This window comes from Salmo salar, chromosome ssa16 (assembly GCF_905237065.1).
Source record: "Salmo salar chromosome ssa16, Ssal_v3.1, whole genome shotgun sequence".
NCBI classification, from domain to species: domain Eukaryota; kingdom Metazoa; phylum Chordata; class Actinopteri; order Salmoniformes; family Salmonidae; genus Salmo; species Salmo salar.
The window spans coordinates 88,372,705-88,394,820 of record NC_059457.1 but is presented as its reverse complement, the minus strand read 5'-3'; the positions used below and the strand labels follow the sequence as shown (position 1 = coordinate 88,394,820).

At 41.4% G+C, this 22,116-nt stretch overlaps 1 protein-coding gene across 2 annotated transcripts in view; it reads right to left on the bottom strand.

Annotated features, from left to right (window-relative positions):
* Positions 1-4,405: 4,405 nt before the first annotated feature.
* LOC106575349 (zinc finger protein 501-like) overlaps positions 4,406-22,116 on the bottom strand; it is a 28,316-nt gene continuing 10,605 nt past the window's right edge. The window contains exons 1-3 of one of the 2 annotated variants that reach the window (XM_014151834.2): positions 21,053-21,153; positions 17,366-17,614; positions 4,406-5,864 (exon numbers count right to left, since the gene is read on the bottom strand). In XM_014151834.2, coding sequence (XP_014007309.2) covers positions 4,765-5,864; positions 17,366-17,576 — 1,311 coding nt within the window. In that variant the 5' untranslated portion in view covers positions 17,577-17,614; positions 21,053-21,153 and the 3' untranslated portion in view covers positions 4,406-4,764. Of the gene's footprint in view, positions 5,865-17,365; positions 17,615-21,052; positions 21,154-22,116 lie in introns of those variants that run through there. The other variant, XM_045696777.1, reaches the window with a different exon arrangement.

The window sequence follows — 22,116 nt, the reverse complement described above, 5'->3', positions numbered from 1 at the left end:
TAAGATGAACACACAGGCCTCTCTCTGTCCATTCTTAGCCTGTGTGGTATTAAAACATTCTGCTAATATGTAAAATGACCTAGACTTGCATGAAATGTTTATAAAAGGCTATTTTTTTCTCAGACCTGCAAATACGATGATAGATTCATGGAATGATTTTACCATAAAATAGATCTATCCACCCTTACTCTTGTTCACAGTGGTCTGTGAACCCACAACCTCCTGGCCCGCAGCCCTGTATGCTATCAAAATTCCTGCGTTGCCATGCAATGCTTACAGGATGAAGAACAGTTTCTAAAATGGCATATCTAAAGGCTCTGGTCTGTCCAAGAAGTGAGGGTAAACATGTTCTCTACTATCCACTTTGTTTTAATTATTATTTTGGGGTATGGAGGTGGCGTCTTTATTTTTATTTTTTTCAAGCGTTCAGGGAGGGTTTATGTCTAATATATTTTGCTGACAGGACGGCCTCCATTTTCCTTTCAGATGTCTTATTTTCTCCATGTAAACCTTATTAAAAATGTTCACTCTATGTGCAGTTACGCCATAGCAGACTTTCTAAAATTCACCTTAATGCATAATTTACTAAATAAACAATTAATACAAGGTTGCAGAACTATGTAATATTTTCCACTATTTCACTCACAACCGATTGTATTTCCCATTCATATTATAGTAGCAATTCTAGATAAATATAGAAACTGAATGTGTGTGAATATTGTTACAGTGACATGTAGAAATCAGATGAACATGACATTCTGCTTCTAAACAGTAGAACAACCCTGAAATTGTCTCTCTGGTGCATCTGCACTGCCTGCAAGTCTATTGACTCAGACCGAGAGGCGCCGCCATTTTACCAGCTCGTGAACATATATCAAATAAAATACATGTCAAACGAACTCAGAAATCTAAAATAAATTGATTCTTTATGAAATTAGATTATTTCGTCAATGTAGATTCATTCACTCTGACAAACCCAGTCTAAACTTAGCTAGTTAGCTAAATGTGACTTCTAAAATTATATTTAATCACGTTCTTCACTCACTCGGTTTAGCACAAAAATAACACGTCATAAAACCTTTAACAAACGCGATAATACCTTGGCGGATTTGTTACCTAACATGTTACGACATGTTCTTTCGATATTAGAACGTTTAAACGTGCTAATGCATACCTTTAGTAATACTTTTGAAACAGACACACAAGCTATCGTCTTCAGAGAACAATTGTGTCTGGAGCCTGCCCGGAACTTCCTGTTTCCCGACTATCAAAGCGCAACAGGACTTCTTCTCCGGTGGGTTTAATGGTGGTTGGCATTCAATATCTTGCATTAGTTTATTTAGTAAATATTTTCTTAACTCAGGTGTTGCAAGAAGGCCAATAAGGGTACTATCTTTGAAAGACAGGGTCCTGAAAAAGAGACGTTTCTTTTTTTCCCCCTGAGTTCATGTTCTTATTTTTACTGGTCAGGCTATAACTGAAGGAGCCAAATAAACGCCTTTTGGTTGTAATCAAGCTCTGACTTCACTACTTGTTTTGACCAGGGACCATAGTCTGATAGACTTCGTACCTTGTGCTGATTATTTGAATTAAACACACCGCTTTTCTGTCCGTCAAGCAGTAGGAATTGAATAGTTTGTCTGGTTAAGATCATATGAAATGCTCAGCCTCCGGCAGATTACTCCTCTACTTTACTGAGAGAGAACACCTGATTGTTCAACTACTTGAATTAACATGGTTGTTACGAGAGAGAGGGAGAGATCGAGAGGGAGAAAGATGGAGGGAGAGAGGAAGACAGGGAGTGACAGAGAGAGGATGGGGGAATGGAGAGAGGGGAGGGGAGAGGGACAGCGAGGGAAATGGAGAGAGAGAGCGACAGATGCAGGATCAATTTGATTGAATCTGTTCTGTGGAGCCCTCCTCCTCATCCCCTGTTCTGTGGAGCCCTCCTCCTCCTCCTCATCCCCTGTTCTGTGGAGCCCTCCTCCTCCTCATCCCCTGTTCTGTGGAGCCCTCCTCCTCCTCCGGGCCTCCTGTTCTGTGGAGCCCTCCTCCTCCTCCTCCGGGCCTCCTGTTCTGTGGAGCTCTCCTCCTCCGGGCCTCCTGTTCTGTGGAGCCCTCCTCCTCCGGGCCCCCTGTTCTGTGGAGCCTTCCTACTCCTCCTCCTCATCCCCTGTTCTGTGGCCTCTCCCATATGAAATCTGTAATTACAACTAATGAATTCATGCTCAGGATTCATTGAAGATGGCTATCATATACTGGGTAGATTAATTATGCTTCAAGGTTGGATCTGAATAGGAGAAGGAAAACGGAAAGTATCTGAAAATGAACAATGTGTTGAACTCAATACACAACTTTTGACCTGGGCCCTATGCACTTTATAGGGAACCCTACAGCTACAGCCACACATGTCAGTACAGGCCTGAGTACAGTCTGAACAGCCCGTTGTCATAGCAGCCACACCATCAGTAGGTCAAGAACTCACTGTTAAATCCATTATAAAAAATAAAATAAAAATTGAAAGAATATGGCACAACCGCTACTTCTGACTAGAGAAGGCCGTCCACCAAAACTCAGCAACCGGGTAAGGAAGGTGTTAGACCAAGAAGCAACCAAGAGGCCAATGGTAACTATGAAAGAGCTGGAGAGATCCACAGCTGAGACGGGAGAAACCGTCCACGGGACAACTACCAACTGGACATTCCACAAAGTTGGGCTTTATAGAAGCCTGACGAGAAAAAAATCCATTGCTGAAAAAAGGCAAGACCTGAATCCAATTGAGAATCTGTGGCAAGACTTTAAAATTGCAGTTGACTAATGTTCCCCATCTAACTTGACAGCACTTAACAAATTTTCCCAAGAAAAATTGGCAAAAATTGCAGGATTCAGATATGCAAAGTTCTTAAAGACTTACCCAAAAAGACTCACAGCTGTAATTACTGCCAAAGGTGCTTCTACTAGGTATTGACTTGGGGGGTGAATACTTATGCAACCAACATGTTTTGTTGTTCTTTGTTTTGTAACACAATAAAAAAAATACACAACATGGACATTAATATGGAGTTGGTCCCCCCTTTGCTGTTATAACAGCCTCCACTCTTCTGGGAAGGCTTTCCACTAGATGTTGGAACATTGCGGGGACTTGCTTCCATTCAGCCAAAAGAGCATTAGCGAGGTCGGACACTGATGTTGGGCGATTAGGCCTGGCTCGCAGTCTGCGTTCCAATTCATCCCAGAGGTGTTTTATGGGGTTGAGGTCAGAGCCCTGTGCAGGCCAGTCAAATTCTTCCACACTGATCTTGACAAACCATTTCAGTATGGACCTCGCTTTGTGCACGGGGGCATCATCATACTGAAACAGAAAAGGCCCTTGCCCAAACTGTTGCCACAAATTTGGAAGCACAGAATTGTCTAGAATGTCATTGTATACTGTAGTGTTAGATTTCCCTTCACTAGAACTAAGGGGTTTTGCCCGAACCATGAAAAACAACCCCAGACCATTATTCCTCCTCCCCCAAACTTTACAGTTGGCACTATGTATTCGGGCAGGTAGCGTTCTCCTAGCATCTGCCAAACCCAGATTCTTCCGTCGGACTGCCAGATGGTAAGGCGTGATTTATCATTCCAGAGAACGTGTTTCCACTGCTCCAGAGTCTAATGGCGGTGAGCTTTACACCACTCCAGCGACGCTTAGCATTGTGCATGGTGATCTTAGGCTTGTGTGTGGCTGTTCGGCCATGGAAACCCATTTCATTGAAGCTCCCGACAAACAGTTCTTGTGCTGACGTTGCTTCCAGAGGCAGTTTGGAACTCGGTAGTGAGTGTTGCAACCGAGGACAGACAATTTTTATGCGCTACCACTTTGCAGCTGAGACCTTGTTGCTCGTAGACGTTTCCACTTCACAAGAACAGCCCTTACAGTTGACTGGGGCAGCTCTAGCAGGGCAGAAATTTAACAAACTGACTTGTTGGAAAGGTGGCATCCTATGATGGTGCCACTTTGAAAGTCACTGAGCTCTTCAGTAAGGCTATTCTACTGACAATGTTTGTCTATGGAGATTGCATGGCATTGTGCTCGATTTTATACCCCTGTCAGCAACGGGTGTGGCTGAAATAGCCAAATCCACTAATTTGAAGGGGTGTCCACATACTTTAGTATATAAAGTGCAGTTTGTACCTTCTTAAGTATGTCAGGGCTTGACATTATCTTTTTTTGCCACTTGTCCAAATTATCTTTACTTGTCCAATAGTTAAAAATACTTCTCTGAAACTGAAAATTCTGTAGTCGTAAAAAAAGAACTATTGACAGATGAAATTTGATCATTCTTGTTATTTTAATAACAGTGTACAACCCCTGACTCTCCAACAATATGGAAACTATAACAAACTGAATCTGCAGACCATAAAGTACATCAGTGAGTTTATTGACATTTTCCTTTGTGGGGCAGAACTGATGAATTACCGTATAATAGGAATAGAATAACAACCTATGCCAGGCTAATTAAAGCTGCTAGACGTGTGTTAACCTCACAGTAGAAACATACATAGATAAAGAGATCATCTCTAAAACACAGTGATTAAAATGTCACAGAACACAATGAAGTTTAAGTCCAGTGAATACCACATAGCAATTTATATTTTATAACAGATAATTTACTTATGAATGATGTATGTGGTGGAAGCTAAATATAAAACAGTACCGGCACCTATTTCAGTCCAAGTCAAGCAATGAGATGAAAATTGAGTGATGGAGTGATTTTAATCTTAGCTGGTCTGAGAGAACTGATGAGGCATCTCTCCTTTATGTATACGTTGGTGTGTTTTTAAGTTGTTCTGTTGAGAGAAACTCTTCCCACAGATAGAGCAGTAGTAAGGCTTCTCTCCTGTGTGTATACGTTGATGTGTTTTTAAATGGTTCTGTTGAGAGAAACTCTTCCCACAGTCAGAGCAGATGTAAGGCTTTTCTCCAGTGTGTGTTCTCTGATGAACTTTTAGATCAAATGATGCTGTGAAGCATTTTCCACAGTCACAGCAGGAGTAAGGCTTCTCTCCTGTGTGTATACGTTGGTGTTTTTTTAAGCTACCCTGGTGGGAGAAACTCTTCCTACAGTCAGAGCAGTAGTAACGCTTCTTTCCTGTATGTATACGTTCATGTGATTTTAAGGTATCCAATCGAGAGAAACTCTTCCCACAGTCAGAGCAGTAGTAAGGCTTCTCTCCTGTGTGTATACGTTGGTGTGATTTTAAATGGTTCTGTTGAGAGAAACTCTTCCCACAGTCAGAGCAGGAGTACGGCTTCTCTCCTGCATGTATACGCTGGTGTGCTTTAAAGTTACACAGGTGGGAGAAACTCTTCCTACAGTCAGAGCAGAAGTAAGGCTTCTCTCCTGTGTGTATACGTTGGTGTGATTTTAAATGGTTCTGTTGAGAGAAACTCTTCCCACAGTCAGAGCAGGAGTACGGCTTCTCTCCTGCATGTATACGTTGGTGTGCTTTAAAGTTACACAGGTGGGAGAAACTCTTCCCACAGTCAGAGCAGATATAAGGCTTTTCTCCAGTGTGTGTTCTCTGATGAACTGTTAACTCAGATGATGTTGTGAAGCATTTTCCACAGTACGAGCAGGAGTAAGGCTTCACTCCTGTGTGCACTCTCTGATGAAGTGTCAGAGCCCTTGATGTTGTGAATCTCTTCCCACAGTCAGTACAGGAATAAAGATTCTCTCCTGTGTGTATTTTGAGGTGTACTTTTAGCTTTGATAGAAATGGGAAAATCTTCTCACAATGTGGGCAGGGGTGAGACCTCGTAGCTCTGTGATCTTCCTGCTGTTGCTCTCTGGATGTAGAGAATGTCTCAACATGGTCTCCTGTGTGAACAACATCAGAAGAACCAGTCAGTTGGTGTGATATACAGTACCAGTCAAAAGTTGACACCTACTCATTCCAGGGTTTTTCTTTATTTTTACTATTTTCTACATTGTAGAATAATAGTGAAGACATCAAAAATATATTTTAGATTTTTCAAAGTAGCCACCCTTTGCCTTGATGAAAGCTTTGCATTCTCTCAGCCAGCTTCATGAGGAAGTCACCTGGAATGCATTTCAATTAACTTCTCTAGGGCCAGTGGGACGATTTCATCCCACCTACGTAACAGCCAGTGGAATCCTGTGGCGCGTTATTCAAATACCTTAGAAATGCTATTACTTCAATTTCTCAAACATATGACTATTTTACACCATTTTAAAGACAAGACTCTCGTTAATCTAACCACACTGTCCGATTTCAAAAAGGCTTTACAACGAAAGCAAAACATTAGATTATGTCAGCAGAGTACCCAGCCAGAAATAATCAGACACCCATTTTTCAAGCTAGCATATAATGTCACATAAACCCAAATCACAGCTAAATGCAGCACTAACCTTTGATGATCTTCATCAGATGACAATCTTAGGACATTATGTTATACAATACATGCATGTTTTGTTCAATCAAGTTCATATTTATATCAAAAACCAGCTTTTTACATTAGCATGTGACGTTCAGAACTAGCAAACTTTCGGTGAATTTACTAAATTACTCACGATAAACGTTCACAAAAAACATAAGAATTATTTTAAGAATTATAGATACAGAACTCCTCTATGCACTCGCTATGTCTGATTTTAAAATAGCTTTTCGGTGAAAGCACATTTTGCAATATTCTAAGTAGATAGCCCGGCATCACAGGGCTAGCTATTTAGACACCCAACAAGTTTAGCCCTCACCAAAGTCAGATTTACTATAAGAAAAATGTTATTACCTTTGCTGTTCTTCGTCAGAATGCACTCCCAGGACTTCTACTTCAATAACGAATGTTGGTTTGGTTCAAAATAATCCATAGTTATATCCAAATAGCGGCGTTTTGTTCGTGCGTTCAAGACACTATCCGAAAGGGTAAAGAAGGGTGACGCGCACGACGCGTTTCGTGACAAAAAATGTCTAAATATTCCATTACCGTACTTCGAAGCATGTCAACCGCTGTTTAAAATCAATTTTTATGCAATTTTTCTCGTAAAAAAGCGATAATATTCCGACCGGGAAAGCGTGTTTACGTTCAAAGAGAGAGAAAATAAAAACATGGGATCCCCTCGTGCACGAGCCTCAGTCTGATGGCCCTCTGATCGGCCACTTACCAAAGGCGCTAATGTGTTTCAGCCAGCGGCTAGAATTACATCATTCAGCTTTTTCCCGGGTTCTGAGAGCCTATGGGAGCGGTAGGAAGTGTCACGTTACAGCAAAGATCCTAAATTTTCAATAAACAGAGCCAAGAAGCCCAAGGAATGGTCAGAGAGGGTACTTCCTGTACAGAATCTTCTCAGGTTTTTGCCTGCGATATGAGTTTTGTTATACTCACAGACACCATTCAAACAGTTTTAGAAACTTTAGGGTTTTTTCTATCCAAAGCCAATAATTATATTCATATTCTAGTTTCTGGGCAGTAGTAATAACCAGATTAAATCGGGTACGTTTTTTATCCGGCCGTGTAAATACTGCCCCCTAGCCCTAACAGGTTAATGAGGGAAATAAGTATTTGACCCCTCTGCAAAACATGACTTAGTACTTGGTGGCAAAACCCTTGTTGGCAATCACAGAGGTCAGACGTTTCTTGTAGTTGGCCACCAGGTTTGCACACATCTCAGGAGGGATTTTGTCCCACTCCTCTTTGTAGATCTTCTCCAAGTCATTAAGGTTTCGAGGCTGACGTTTGGCAACTCGAACCTTCAGCTCCCTCCACAGATTTTCTATAGGATTAAGGTCTGGAGACTGGCTAGGCCACTCCAGGACCTTAATGTGCTTCTTCTTGAGCCACTACTTTGTTGCCTTGGCCGTGTGTTTTGGGTCATTGTCATGCTGGAATATCCATCCACGACCCATTTTCAATGCCCTGGCTGAGGGAAGGAGGTTCTCACCCAAGATTTGACGGTACATGGCCCCGTCCATCGTCCCTTTGATGCGGTGAAGTTGTCCTGCCCCCTTAGCAGAAAAACACCCCCAAAGCATAATGTTTCCACCTCCATGTTTGACGGTGGAGATGGTGTTCTTGGGGTCATAGGCAGCATTCCTCCTCCTCCAAACACAGCGAGTTGAGTTGATGTCAAAGAGCTCTATTTTGGTCTCATCTGACCACAACACTTTCACCATTTGTCCTCTGAGTCATTCAGATGTTCATTGGCAAACTTCAGACGGGCATGTATATGTGCTTTCTTGAGCAGGGGGACCTTGCGGGCGCTGCAGGATTTCAGTCCTTCACGGCGTAGTGTGTTACCAATAGTTTTCTTGGTGACTATGGTCCCAGCTGCCTTGAGATCATTGACAAGATCCTCCCGTGTAGTTCTGGGATGATTCTTCACCGCTCTCATGATCATTGCAACTCCACGAGGTGAGATCTTGCATGGAGCCCCAGGCTGAGGGATATTGACAGTTCTTTTGTGTTTCTTCCATTTGCGAATAATCGCACCAAATGTTGTCACCTTCTCACCAAGCTGCTTGGCGATAGTCTTGTAGCCCATTCCAGCCTTGTGTAGGTCTACAATCGTGTCCCTGACATCCTTGGAGAGCTCTTTGGTCTTGGCCATGGTGGAGAGTTTGGAATCTGATTGATTGATTGCTTCTGTGGAAAGGTGTCTTTTTTACAGGTAACAAGCTGCGGTTAGGACCACTCCCTTTAACCTGTTTAGGATATGGGGGCAGTATTGACACGGCTGGATAAAAAACATACCCGATTTAATCTGGTTACCACTCCTACCCAGTAACTAGAATATGCATATACTTATTACATATGGATAGAAAACACCCTAAATTTTCTAAAACTGTTTGAATGGTGTCTGTGAGTATAACAGAACTCAAATGGCAGGTCAAAACCTGAGAGATTCCTTTACAGGAAGTGGCCTGTCTGACCATTTCTTGAACTTGTTTTCCATCTCTATCATTTACTAAGGATCTCTGCTCTAACGTGACACTTCCCACGTCGTCCATAGGCGCTCAGAGCCCGGGAAAAAACAGAATGTCGTCATTCCAGCCCCAGGCTGAAACACATTATCGCCTTTCTCAAGTGGCCGATCAAGGGACACTGGCTTATGCGCATGACCCCGACCGCCCCCGCCTTTGGGATTTTTTCCTCTGTTTGCCGAAAAGGAGATTCCCTGTCGGAATATTATCGCTTTTCTACGAGAAAAATTTCGTAAAAATTGATTTTAAACAGCGGTTGACATGCTTCGAAGTACGGTAATGGAATACTTAGAATTTTATTGTCACGAATTGCGCCATGCGCGCGACACTTCTTTACTATTTCGGATAGTGTCTGGAACGCACGAACAAAACGCCGCTATTCGGATATAACGATGGATTATTTTGGACCAAACCAACATTTGTTATTGAAGTAGCAGTCCTGGGTGTGTAATTCTGACGAAGACAACAAAAGGTAATCAAACTTTTATAATAGTAAATATGATTATGGTGAGTGCTAAACTTGCCGGGTGTCTAAATAGCGAGCCCGTGATGCCTGGGCTATGTACTTAGAATATTGCAAAATGTGCTTTCACCAAAAAGCTATTTTAAAATCGGACATATCGAGTGCATAGAGGAGGTCTGTATCTATAATTCTTAAAATAATTGTTATGCTTTTTGTGAACGTTTATCGTGAGTAATTTAGTAAAATGTTAGCGAATTCCCCGGAAGTTTGCGGGGGGTATGCTAGTTCTGAACGTCACATGCTAATGTAAAAAGCTGGTTTTTGATATAAATATGAACTTGATTGAACAAAACATGCATGTATTGTATAACATAATGTCCTAGGGTTGTCATCTGATGAAGATCAAAGGTGAGTGCTGCATTTAGCTGTCTTCTGGGTTTTGGTGACATTATATGCTGGCTTGAAAAATGGGTGTCTGATTATTTCTGGCTTGGTACTCTGCTGACATAATCTAATGTTTTGCTTTCGTTGTAAAGCCTTTTTGAAATCGGACAGTGTGGTTAGATTAACGAGAGTCTTGTCTTTAAATGGCTGTAAAATAGTCATATGTTTGAGAAATTGAAGTAATAGGATTTTTAAGGTTTTGAAAATCGCGCCACAGGATAGCAGTGGCTGTTACGTAGGTGGGACGAATTCGTCCCGCCTAGCCTAGAGAGGTTAAGAGTGTGCTCTAATCTCAGCTCGTTACCTGTATAAAAGACACCTGGGAGCCAGAAATCTTTCTGATTGAGAGGGGGTCAAATACTTATTTCCCTCATTAAAATGCAAATCAATTTATAACATTTTTGACATGCGTTTTTCTGGATATTTTTGTTGTTATTCTGTCTCTGTTCAAATAAACCTACCATTAAAATTATAGACTGATCCTTTCTTTGTCAGTGGGCAAACGTACAAAATCAGCAGGGGATCAAATACTTTTTTCCCCCACTGTACAATGCTATTTCACAGTAAAAAAAAAATGACAACAGAATTTCAGCACACTTATAGGGAAGGACACTCAACAAGCACAAAACTTACACAAATAATTGATTGGTTAACCTTTCTGGGCCCCGGGGCAGTATTGAGTAGATGGGATGAATGAGGTGCCCAAATTAAACTGCCTACTACTCCGGCTCAGAACGTAGGATATGCATATTATTAGTAGATTTGGATAGAAAACACTGAAGTTTTTAAAACTGTTTGAATGATGTCTGTGAGTATAAGAAAACTCATATGGCAGGCAAAAACCTGAGAAAAAAATCCAACCAGGAAGTGGATTGTAGTTTTTCAAGACTGGGCCTATTCAGTATACAGTGACTTAGGGTTCAATTTGCACTTCCTAAGGCTTCCACTAGATGTCAACAGTCTTTAGAATGTGTTTCAGGCTTTTGCAGTCAACAGAGAGCGAACAAGACCTCCTGGAGTCTGATGACCGAGAGAATGACATGGCCTCAATTACGCGCATTCACGTGAGGGGTAGCTGTGTTCCATAACGTTTTTCAAGACATTGGAATCGTCCGGTTGGAATATTACTGAAGTTTTACGTTAAAAAGGCCATAAAGATTGATGCTTTACAACGTTTGACATGTTTCAACGAACATAAATATAACTTTTTGTCGTGAAATTTTCAGCGCGCTTCCTACATTTGGAGTAGTTTACTGAACTCGCAAACAACAAGGAGGTATTTGGACATAAATTATGGACTTTATCGAACAAAACAACATTTATTGTGGACCTGGGATTCCTGGAAGTGCCTTCTGATGAAGATCATCGAAGGTAAGTGAATATTTCTAATGCTATTTATGATTTTAGATGACTCCAAAATGGCGGGTATCTGTATTGCTTGATGTCTTTTTCTGAGCGCCGTACTCAGATTATTGCAAAGTGTGCTTTCCCCGTGAAGCTTTTTTGAAATCTGTCACAGCGGTTGCATAAAGGAGATGTTTATCTATAATTCTTTGAATAAAAGTTTAATATTTTATCAACGTTTATGATGAGTATTTCTGTAAATTGTTGTGCTGATTCACCGGCAGTATTGGAGGCAAAATATTTTTTGAACATCACGCGCCAATGTAAAATGGGGTTTTTGGAAATAAATATTAACTTTATCGAACAAAACATACATGTATTGTGTAACATTGAGTCCTAGGAGTGTCATCTGATGAAGATCGTCAAAGGTTAGTGCTTAATTTTAGCTGTATTTCTGGTTTTTGTGACCCCTCTACTGCTTGGAAAATGGCTGTGTGGTTTTTCTTGTGTTGGCACTGTCCTAACATAATCTAACTTTATGCTTTCGCCGTAAAGCCTTTTTGAAATCGGACAATGTGGTTGGATTAAGGGGAGGTGTATCTTTAAAATGGTGTAAAATAGTTGTATGTTTGAGAAATTTGAATTATGACATTTTGTTGTTTTGAATTTGCCGCCCTGATATTTCACTGGCTGTGTCCCGCAGGTGGGATGCTAGCGTCCCACATAGCCCATAGAAGTTAAGAGAAATTGATGATAAAATGATTGTGGGGGCTGTCTTGTCAGACATCATTGCAGCTTTTGACATTATCGATCATAGTCTGCTGCTGGAAAAACTTGTGTTATGGCTTTACACCCCCTGCTATAATGTGGATTAAAAGTTACTTGTCTAACAGAACACAGAGGGTGTAATTTAATGGAAGCCTCTCAAAAATAATCTAGGTAGAATCAGGAATTCCCCAGGGTAGCTGTTTAGGCCCCTTGCTTTTTTCAATCTTTACTAACGACATGCCACTGGCTTTGAGTAAGGCTAGTGTGTCTATGTATGTGGATGACTCAACACTATACACGTCAGCTACTACAACGACTGAAATGACTGCAACACTTAACAAAGAGTTGCAGGTAATTTCAGAGTGGGTGGCAAGGAATAAGTTAGCCCTAAATATTTATAAAACTAAAAGCATTGTATTTGGGACAAATCATTCAATAAACCCTAAACCTCAATTAAACCTTGTAATAAATCATGTGGTAATTGTTGGATTGTGAACTGTCATGGTCAAAACATAATGTCCATAATAAAGCACTGCTCTGCATTCTTAACCTCTATGGGCTAGGCGGGACGAATTCGTCCCACCTACGTAACAGCCACTTGCAGCCTGTGGCGCGATTTTCAAAACCTTAAAAATCCTATTACTTCAATTTCTCAAACATATGACTATTTTACAGCTATTTAAAGACAAGACTCTCGTTAATCTAACCACACTGTCCGATTTCAAAAAGGCTTTACAACGAAAGCAAAACATTAGATTATGTCAGCAGAGTACCAAGCCAGAAATAATCAGACACCCATTTTTCAAGCTAGCATATAATGTCACAAAAACCCAGAAGACAGCTAAATGCAGCACTCACCTTTGATGATCTTCATCAGATGACAACCCTAGGACATTATGTTATACAATACATGCATGTTTTGTTCAATCAAGTTTATATTTATATAAAAAAAAAACAGCTTTTTACATTAGCATGTGACGTTCAGAACTAGCAAACTTCCGCGGAATTCGCTAACATTTTACTAAATTACTCACGATAAACGTTCACAAAAAGCATAACAATTATTTTAAGAATTATAGATACAGAACTCCTCTATGCACTCGATATGTCCGATTTTAAAATAGCTTTTTGGTGAAAGCACATTTTGCAATATTCTAAGTACATAGCCCAGGCATCACGGGCTAGCTATTTAGACACCCGGCAAGTTTAGCACTCACCAATATCAGCTTTACTATTATAAAAGTTTGATTACCTTTTGTTGTCTTCGTCAGAATGCACTCCCAGGACTGCTACTTCAATAACAAATGTTGGTTTGGTCCAAAATAATCCATCGTTATATCCAAATAGCGGCGTTTTGTTCGTGCGTCCCAGACACTATCTGAAATGGTAATGAAGGGTCGTGCGCATGGCGCAATTCGTGACAAAAAAAATCTAAATATTCCATTACCGTACTTCGAACCATGTCAACCGCTGTTTAAAATCCATTTTATGCCATTTTTCTCGTAGAAAAGCGATAATATTCCGACCGGGAATGTCCATTTAGCTAAACTGAGGAAAGTAAACAAAGCTTTCGGTCGACGCGGGCACGCGCCTGAGTCTCACAGTACTGTAACCAGCCACTACCCAAACGCGCTACTTTTTTTCAGCCAGAGCCTGCAAAGCCACGACTCAGCTTTTTGCCGCCTTCTGAGACCCTATGGCAGCCGTAGGAAGTGTCACGGGACAGCTAAGATCCTCACTCTTCAATAAACAGAGACAAGAAGAACGACACCTTGTCAGACAGGCCACTTCCTGCCTGAAACCTTGTCAGGTTTTTGCCTGCCAAATGAGTTCTGTTATACTCACAGACACCATTCAAACAGTTTTAGAAACTTTAGGGTGTTTTCTATCCATGTGTAATAAGTATATGCATATTCTACTTACTGGGTAGGAGTGGTAACCAGATTAAATCGGGTACGTTTTTTATCCAGCCGTGTCAATACTGCCCCCTATCCTAAACAGGTTAACAGCACCATCAACAAGGCAGGTCCTACAGGCCCTAGTTTTGTCGCACCTGGACTACAGTTCAGTCATGTGGCCAGGTGCCACAAAAAAGGACTTAGGAAAATTGCAATTGGCTCAGAACAGGGCAGCATGGCTGGCCCTTGGATGTACACAGAGAGCTAATATTAATAATATGCATGTCAATCTCTCCTGGCTCAAAGTGAGAGGTATTGACATGTTGAATGCACCGAGCTGTCTGTTTGAACTACTGGCACAGAGCTCGGACAACCATGCATACCCCACAAGACATGCCACAAGAGGTCTCTTCACAGTACCCAAGTCCAGAACAGACTATGGGAGGTGCACAGTACTACATAGAGCCATGACTACATGGAACTCTATTCCATATCAAGTAACTGATGCAAGCAGTAAAATTAGATTTTAAAAAACGGATAAAAAAAACACCTTATGGAACCACGGGGACTGTGAAGCAACACAAACATAGGCACAGACACATGCATGCATACGTACACGATAACATACGCACTATACACACGTACAGTCCCTTTTAACAGTATTCATCCCCATTGGCGGTTTTCTTATTTTGTTGCATTACAACCTGTAATTTAAATTGATTTTTATTGGATTTAATGTAATGGACATACACAAAATAGTTTAAATTGGTGAAGTGAAATGAAAAAAATTACTTGTTTCAAAAAATTACAAACGGAAAAGTGGTGCATGCATATGTATTCACCCCCTTTGCTATGAAGCCCCAAAACGAGATCTGGTGCAACCAATAACCTTCAGAAGTCACAATAATTAGTTAAATAAAGTCCACCTGTGTGCAATCTATGTGTCACATGATCTCAGTATATTTACACCTGTTCTGAAAGGCCCCAGAGTCTGCAACAGCACTAAGCAAGAGCAAGCGGCACCATGAAGACCAAGCAGCTCTCCAAACAGGTCAGGGACAAAGTTGTGGAGAAGTACAGATCAGGGTTGGTTATAAAAAAAATATCAGAAACTTTGAACATCCCACAGAGCACCATTAAATCCATTATTAAAAAATGGAAAGAATATGGAACCACAACAAACCTGCCAAGAGAGGGCCGCCTACCAAAACTCAGACCAGGCAAGGAGGGCATTAATCAGAGGCAACAAAGCGACCAAAAATAACCCTGAAGGAGCTGCAAAGCTACACAGCGGAGCTTGGAGTATCTGTCCATAGGACTACTTCAAGCCGTACACTCCACAGAGTTGGGTTTTACAGAAGACTGGCCAGAAAAAAGCCATTGCTTAAAGAAAAAAATAAGCAAACACATTTGGTGTTTGCCAAAAGGCATGTGGGAGACTCCCCAAACATATGGAAGGTACTCTGGTCAGATGAGACTAAAATGTAGCTTTTTGGTCATCAAGGAAAATGCTATTTCAGGCGCAAACACAACACCTCTCATCACCCCCACAGTGCAGCATGGTGGTGGCAGCATCATGCTGTGGGGATGTTTTTCCATCGGCAGGGACTGGGAAACCGGTCAGAATTGAAGGAATGATGGATGGCGCTAAATACAGGGAAATTCTTGAGGGGAAACCTGTTTCAGTCTTCCAGAGATTTGAGACTGGGCCGGAGGTTCACCTTCCAGCAGGACAATGACCCTAAGCATTCTGCTAAAGCAACACTCGAATGGTTTAAGGGGAAACATTTAAATGTCTTGGAATGGCCTAGTCAAAGCCCAGACCTCAATCCAATTGTGAATCTGTGGTATGACTTAAAGATTGCTGTACATCAGCGGAACCCATCCAACTTGAAGGAGCTGGAGGAGCGGTTTTCCATTGAAGAATGGGCAAAAATCCCAGTGGCTAGATGTGCCAAGCTTATAGAGACATACCCCAAGAGCTGTAATTCCTGCAAAAGGTGGCTCTACAAAGTATTGACTTTGGGGGGGGTGAATAGTTATGCACGCTCAAGTTGTTTTTGTTTGGTTCAAAATAAAAAATATTTTGCATCTTCAAAGTGGTAGGCATGTTGGACCCCAGGAAGAGTAGCAGCAGCCTTGGCAGCAGCTAATGTGGATCCATAATAAAAACAAAAATACAAATACAGCATTCTACAGCGATACACATCATGCGTAACCAATCCTGCCCAGGACCTCCACATCCTGCTTCTTTACCTGGGGGGTGCTGAGGAGTATTTCTGACTGTAATAAAAATAAAACATATTTTGCATCTTCAAAGTGGTAGGCATGTTGTATAAATCAACTGATACAAACCCCCCAAAAATCAATTTTAATTCCAGGTTGTAAGGCCACAAAATAGGAAAAATGCCAAGGGGGATTGAATACTTTCGCAAGCCACTATACACATGGATCTGGTTTGCACTTAGTCCCACTATCATTTGTTTTTCAACAGGACAATGACCCAAAACCCCTCCAGGCTGTGTAAGGGCTATTTGGCCAAGAATGAGAGTGATGGAGTGCTGCATCAGATGACCTGGCCCTCCACAGTCACCCGACCTAAACCTAATTGAGATGGTTTGTGCTGAGTTGGACCGCAGAGTGAAGGAAAAGCAGCCAACAAGTGCTCATCATATGTGGGAACTCCTTCAAGACTGTTGGAAAAGCATTCCAGGTGAAGCTGGTTGAGAGAATGCAAACAGTGTGCAAAGTTGTCATCAAGGCAAAGGTGGCTACTTTGAATAATATATTTTGATTTTTTTTTTTGGTTACTACATGATTCCATGTGTTATTTCATAGTTTGTCTTCATTGTTATTCTACAATGTAGAAAATAGTAAAAACCCTTGAATGAGTTGGTGTGCTAGAAAACAAATCCCTAGAATGCAGGAACATAGGAAGAAACCTAGAAAGGAACCAGACTCTGAGGGGTGGCCAGTCCTCTTCTGGCTGTACCAGGTGACATATGAATTCATATCAGTAGGCTGCACAATACAGGAGAATAAAACTATTCTAAAAGAGGGTAACAGTTAGGGTTGGGGTCAATTCCATTTCAATCAATTCAGAAAGTAAACCTAAATCCAATTCCACATGCTGCTAATTGAGAAGCATTGAAGAGAATTGGAATTTCAGTGTATTTCCTGAATTATCTGGAATTGACCCGAACCCTGGTAACAGTCCAAGGCAAAAGGGGTGAAAATAATTATCCATAATCATCCTCCACTCACTATCACAAGGGTTAGTAACTACACAGACTAATTTCATATCATCCTCCTCTCACTATCACAAGGGTTAGTAAACTACACAGACTCATTTCATAGAACTTCAAAACACTGGCAGTTTGTCTACTTCTCTTCTTTAGTCTCTCCTAGCGTTAGACCTCCATAACTTATGGCCCAGTCTAACTTATGAGGAACCTGCTCTTACCATGAGAAACAGATGTCCCAATCTTCTCCTCCTCCGCTTCCTCTTTAATGTTGACATTCAGCTCCAGTGTTTGACTGCAGTCTTCCAGCTTCACTGATGCCATCTCTGGATCCTGCAGTGCAAACTGGGCTCCACTGTCATAATCAGGACCCAGTGACTGTAGGTTTGGACTCAGTGTGGAAGGAGAGAGGCAGGCTGGGTTTGTCCTCATTGTTGATGTTACCGGCCTCAGACTTAATCTGAGTCAGCCTGTAGTAATAAAGAGAAACAGAAAACAATCTTGACAGTTCTGGCACATTGTTTGTCCTCAAAATATATACTATTTTTTTGTTGTTCAATTATCTAATTTCAATAGATCAGATAGCTAAACATTGACAACAAAACATTCATTCAAATCAGACAAAATTCACCCTTTAAATGACACAAATAAGAGATGGATCTAAATGTACAGAATGGTTACCTGGAAGAAAATGAGGGTTATGCTTTTTCAATGTCAGTCAAGGGGAGGGTTTAGTATTGTTTTAATCTAGTCCAGAAGAGGGTCATGTCATTTACAATTGATGAAATGTCAATATTTCTCAGTGTTTAAGAATGAGTTGCTTATTAGGCTTTATAAACTGGGTGGTTTGAACCCTGAACGCTGATTGGCTATATATCAATGTGTGCCCGATGCCGCCCCTCATCTCTGATTCGCTGCTGGGCGCGCAATATCAAGTGTGCCTGTAGGCTATTTAGTGTAGTGTCAATAAAATGATCCATAGCCTATAGGCTAAAGCAGGGCTCTCCAACCCTGTTCCTGGAGAGCTGCCCTCCTGTATGTTTACACTCCAACCATGTTCCTGGAGAGCTACCCTCCTGTAGGTTTACACTCCAACCCTGTTCCTGGAGAGATACCCTCCTGTAGGTTTTAACTCCAACCCTGTTCCTGGAGAGCTACCCTCCTGTAGGTTTACACTCCAACCATGTTCCTGGAGAGTTACCCTCCTGTAGGTTTTAACTCCAGCTCTGTTCTTGGAGAGATAGCCTCCTGTAGGTTTTCACTCCAAGTTTTCACTGGAGCGAAAGCCTACAGGACTGTAGCTCTCCAGGAACAGGGTTGGAGAGCCCTGGCCTATAGGATACGAAGTGCATGCTGGGAGAACCACAGAGCAAAGTTATACTGTATTTCTAAGATAGTTGCTGGGATGGTGTAAATACAACTAGGCTGCATTACACACTGCAAAGGTTATTCCAACCCTGAGCAACGGCCTGCTCTGTGCTTGTTGAGCCAAAACGTGTTTAATGCTGCCTAACCAATGGCTGTGCTGTCGGCCTATCCTAACCAATGGCTGTGCTGTGTCGGCCTATCCTAACCAATGGCTGTGCTGTGTCGGCCTATCCTAACCAATGGCTGTGCTGTGTCGGCCTATCCTAACCAATGGCTGTGCTGTCGGCCTATCCTAACCAATGGCTGTGCTGTGTCGGCCTATGGTGGCAGTTGAGGAAGAGAGTGAAAGGCTTCTTCACATTTTGTTGTTGTTGATTAGGCCAAGTCCCCCAAAAATACACTATCTTGCTTGCGGACTAGCCTATTCCTCCACCTACCACACACTCTTTAAATAGCCTACCTCCATGTCAGTGAAGGGCTGTTGAGTTAAAACCCAGACTCCACTTGAGGGGTTATGCCATAGGCCTCTTTTATTGAAGATGTCAAAAAGCACAGGCCTACCCCTTGTTAGATTAACATGAAGAAAATAAAACTGATCTGATTATATCAAGGGATCTATAACAGTGTTTTGGTCCGCACTGCTTTACGCTAGAAACAAGCTGACAAATAACCAGGAAAGACGTGACTTCGTTTCTTTGACATTCAGAGGCTGAGCTACAACCTTTTATAGCCCAGGAGACAAAAAAAGACTTTTCTTGGGAAGTAATCTAATTCTGTCACTACCAATGTATTAAGCTATTCACTTTCTGTACAATAGAAGATGTTTAAACCCAGACAGCTTTTAGGGAAATACTTGTTGGGTTAAAGACACAGAATGAGAGTAGCCAGCAGTTAGAGATTTACATTTCTCTGCTAAAAGACTCTGGATGGTCCATCCGATATCTGAAGTGGCCATACAGCATTTACTGCAGATGCATCCTCCGCAGACATCAGGGCTTTCATACTTATTGCGCTTAACGGAGCAGAGCTGTTGTGAAGGAAGTGAGTTAGAGTTTATACTGGACCTCCCGCCCCCACCTACTGTAAACCAATCATGTCAGATGGTCTCAGATTAAATTATTTGCAAACAGGGACAGTTTCGTTGCAAACAAAATACTGATATAGCATTGGAGAAATGTAAGATGACCACATAGGCCTCTCATAGGCCTCTCTCCATTCTAGTGTGGTATTAAAAAAACAAATATGATGATAGATGTTCTTGCAATTTTATTTAACCGTTATTTTACCAGGTAAGTTGACTGAGAACACACTCTCATTTACAGCAACGACCTGGGGAATAGTTAGAGTGGAGAGGATGGGGATGAATGAGCCAATTGGAAGCTGGGGATGATTAGGTGGCCATGATGGTATGAGGGCCAGATTGGGAATTTAGTCAGGACACTGGGGTTAACACCCCTACTCTTATGATAAGTACCATGCGATCTTTAATGACCTCAGAGAGTCAGGACACCCGTTTAACGTCCCATCCGAAAGACGGCACTGCTTTTACCATAAAAGAGATCTATCCACCCTTACTCTTGTTCACAGTGGTCTGTGAACCCACAACCTCCTGGCCCGCAGCCCTGTATGCTATCAAAATTCCTGCGTTGCCATGCAATGCTTACAGGATGAAGAACAGTTTCTAAAATGGCATATCTAAAGGCTCTGGTCTGTCCAAGAAGTGAGGGTAAACATGTTCTCTACTATCCACTTTGTTTTAATTATTATTTTGGGGTATGGAGGTGGCGTCTTTATTTTTATTTTTTTCAAGCGTTCAGGGAGGGTTTATGTCTAATATATTTTGCTGACAGGACGGCCTCCATTTTCCTTTCAGATGTCTTATTTTCTCCATGTAAACCTTATTAAAAATGTTCACTCTATGTGCAGTTACGCCATAGCAGACTTTCTAAAATTCACCTTAATGCATAATTTACTAAATAAACAATTAATACAAGGTTGCAGTTTGAGGCAGAACTATGTAATATTTTCCACTATTTCACTCACAACCGATTGTATTTCCCATTCACACCATAGTAACAATTCTAGATAAATATAGACACTGAATGTGTGTGAATATTGTTACAGTGACATGTAGAAATCAGATGAACATGACATTCTGCTTCTAAACAGTAGAACAACCCTGAAATTGTCTCTCTGGTGCATCTGCACTGCCTGCAAGTCTATTGACTCAGACCGAGAGGCGCCGCCATTTTACCAGCTCGTGAACATATATCAAATAAAATACATGTCAAATCAATTGATTCTTTATGAAATTACATTGACGAAATAATGTACATTCATTCACTCTGACAAACCCAAAGTCTAAACTTAGCTAGCTAGATAAAATCGTTTTTAATCACGTTCTTCACTCACTCGGTTTAGCACAAAAATAACACCTCATAAAACCTTTAACAAACGCGATAATACCTTGACGGATTTGTTACCTAACATGTTACGACATGTTCTTAAGATTTAGAAGGTTTAAACGTGCTAATGCATACCTTTAGTAATACTTTTGAAACGGACACACAAGCTATCGTCTTCAGAGCACAGTTCTGCAGACTTCATTGTGTCTGGAGCCTGCCCGGAACTTCCTGTTTCGACTTGAAGTCGGAAGTTTACATACACCTTAGCCAAATACATTTGAACTCAGTTTTTCACAATTCCTGACATTTAATCCTGGTAAAAAAATCCCTGTTTTAGGTCAGTTAGGATCACCACTTTTTTTTAAGAATGTGAAATGTCAGAATAATAGCAGAAATAATTATTTTTTTCAGCTTTTATTTCTTTCATCACATTCCCAGTGGGTCAGAAGTTTACATACACTCAATTAGTATTTGGTAGCATTGCCTTTAAATTGTTTAACTTGGGTCAAACGTTTTGGGTAGCCTTCCACAAGCTTCCCACAATAAGTTTTGTGGGAAGCTTTTGGCCCATTCCTCCTGACAGAGCTGGTGTAACTGAGTCAGGTTTGTAGGCCTCCTTGCTCGCACACGCTTTTTCAGTTCTGCCCACAAATGTTCCATAGGATTGAGGTCAGGGCTTTGTGATGGCCACTCCAATACCTTGTTTGTTGTCCTTAAGCCTTGCAACAACTTTGGAAGTATGCTTGGGGTCATTGTCCATTTGGAAGACCCATTTGCGACCAAGCTTTAACTTCCTGACTGATTTCTTGAGACGTTGCTTAAATATATCCACATCATTTTCCTTCCTCATGATGCCATCTATTTTGTGAAGTGCACCAGTCCCTCCTGCAGCAAAGCACCCCCACAACATGATGCTGCCACCCCCGTGCTTCACGGTTGGGATGGTGTTTTTCGGCTTGCAACCACCCCCCATTTTTCCTCCAAACATAACGACGGTAATTATGGCAAACAGTTCTATTTTTGTTTCATCAGACCAGAGGACATTTCTCCAAAAAGTACGATCTTTGTCCCCATTTGCAGTTGCAAACCGTAGTCTGGCTTTTTTATGGCGGATTTTGAGCAGTGGCTTCTTCCTTGCTGAGTGGCCTTTCAGGTTATGTTGATATAGGTCTCGTTTTACTGTGGAAAAATATATTTTT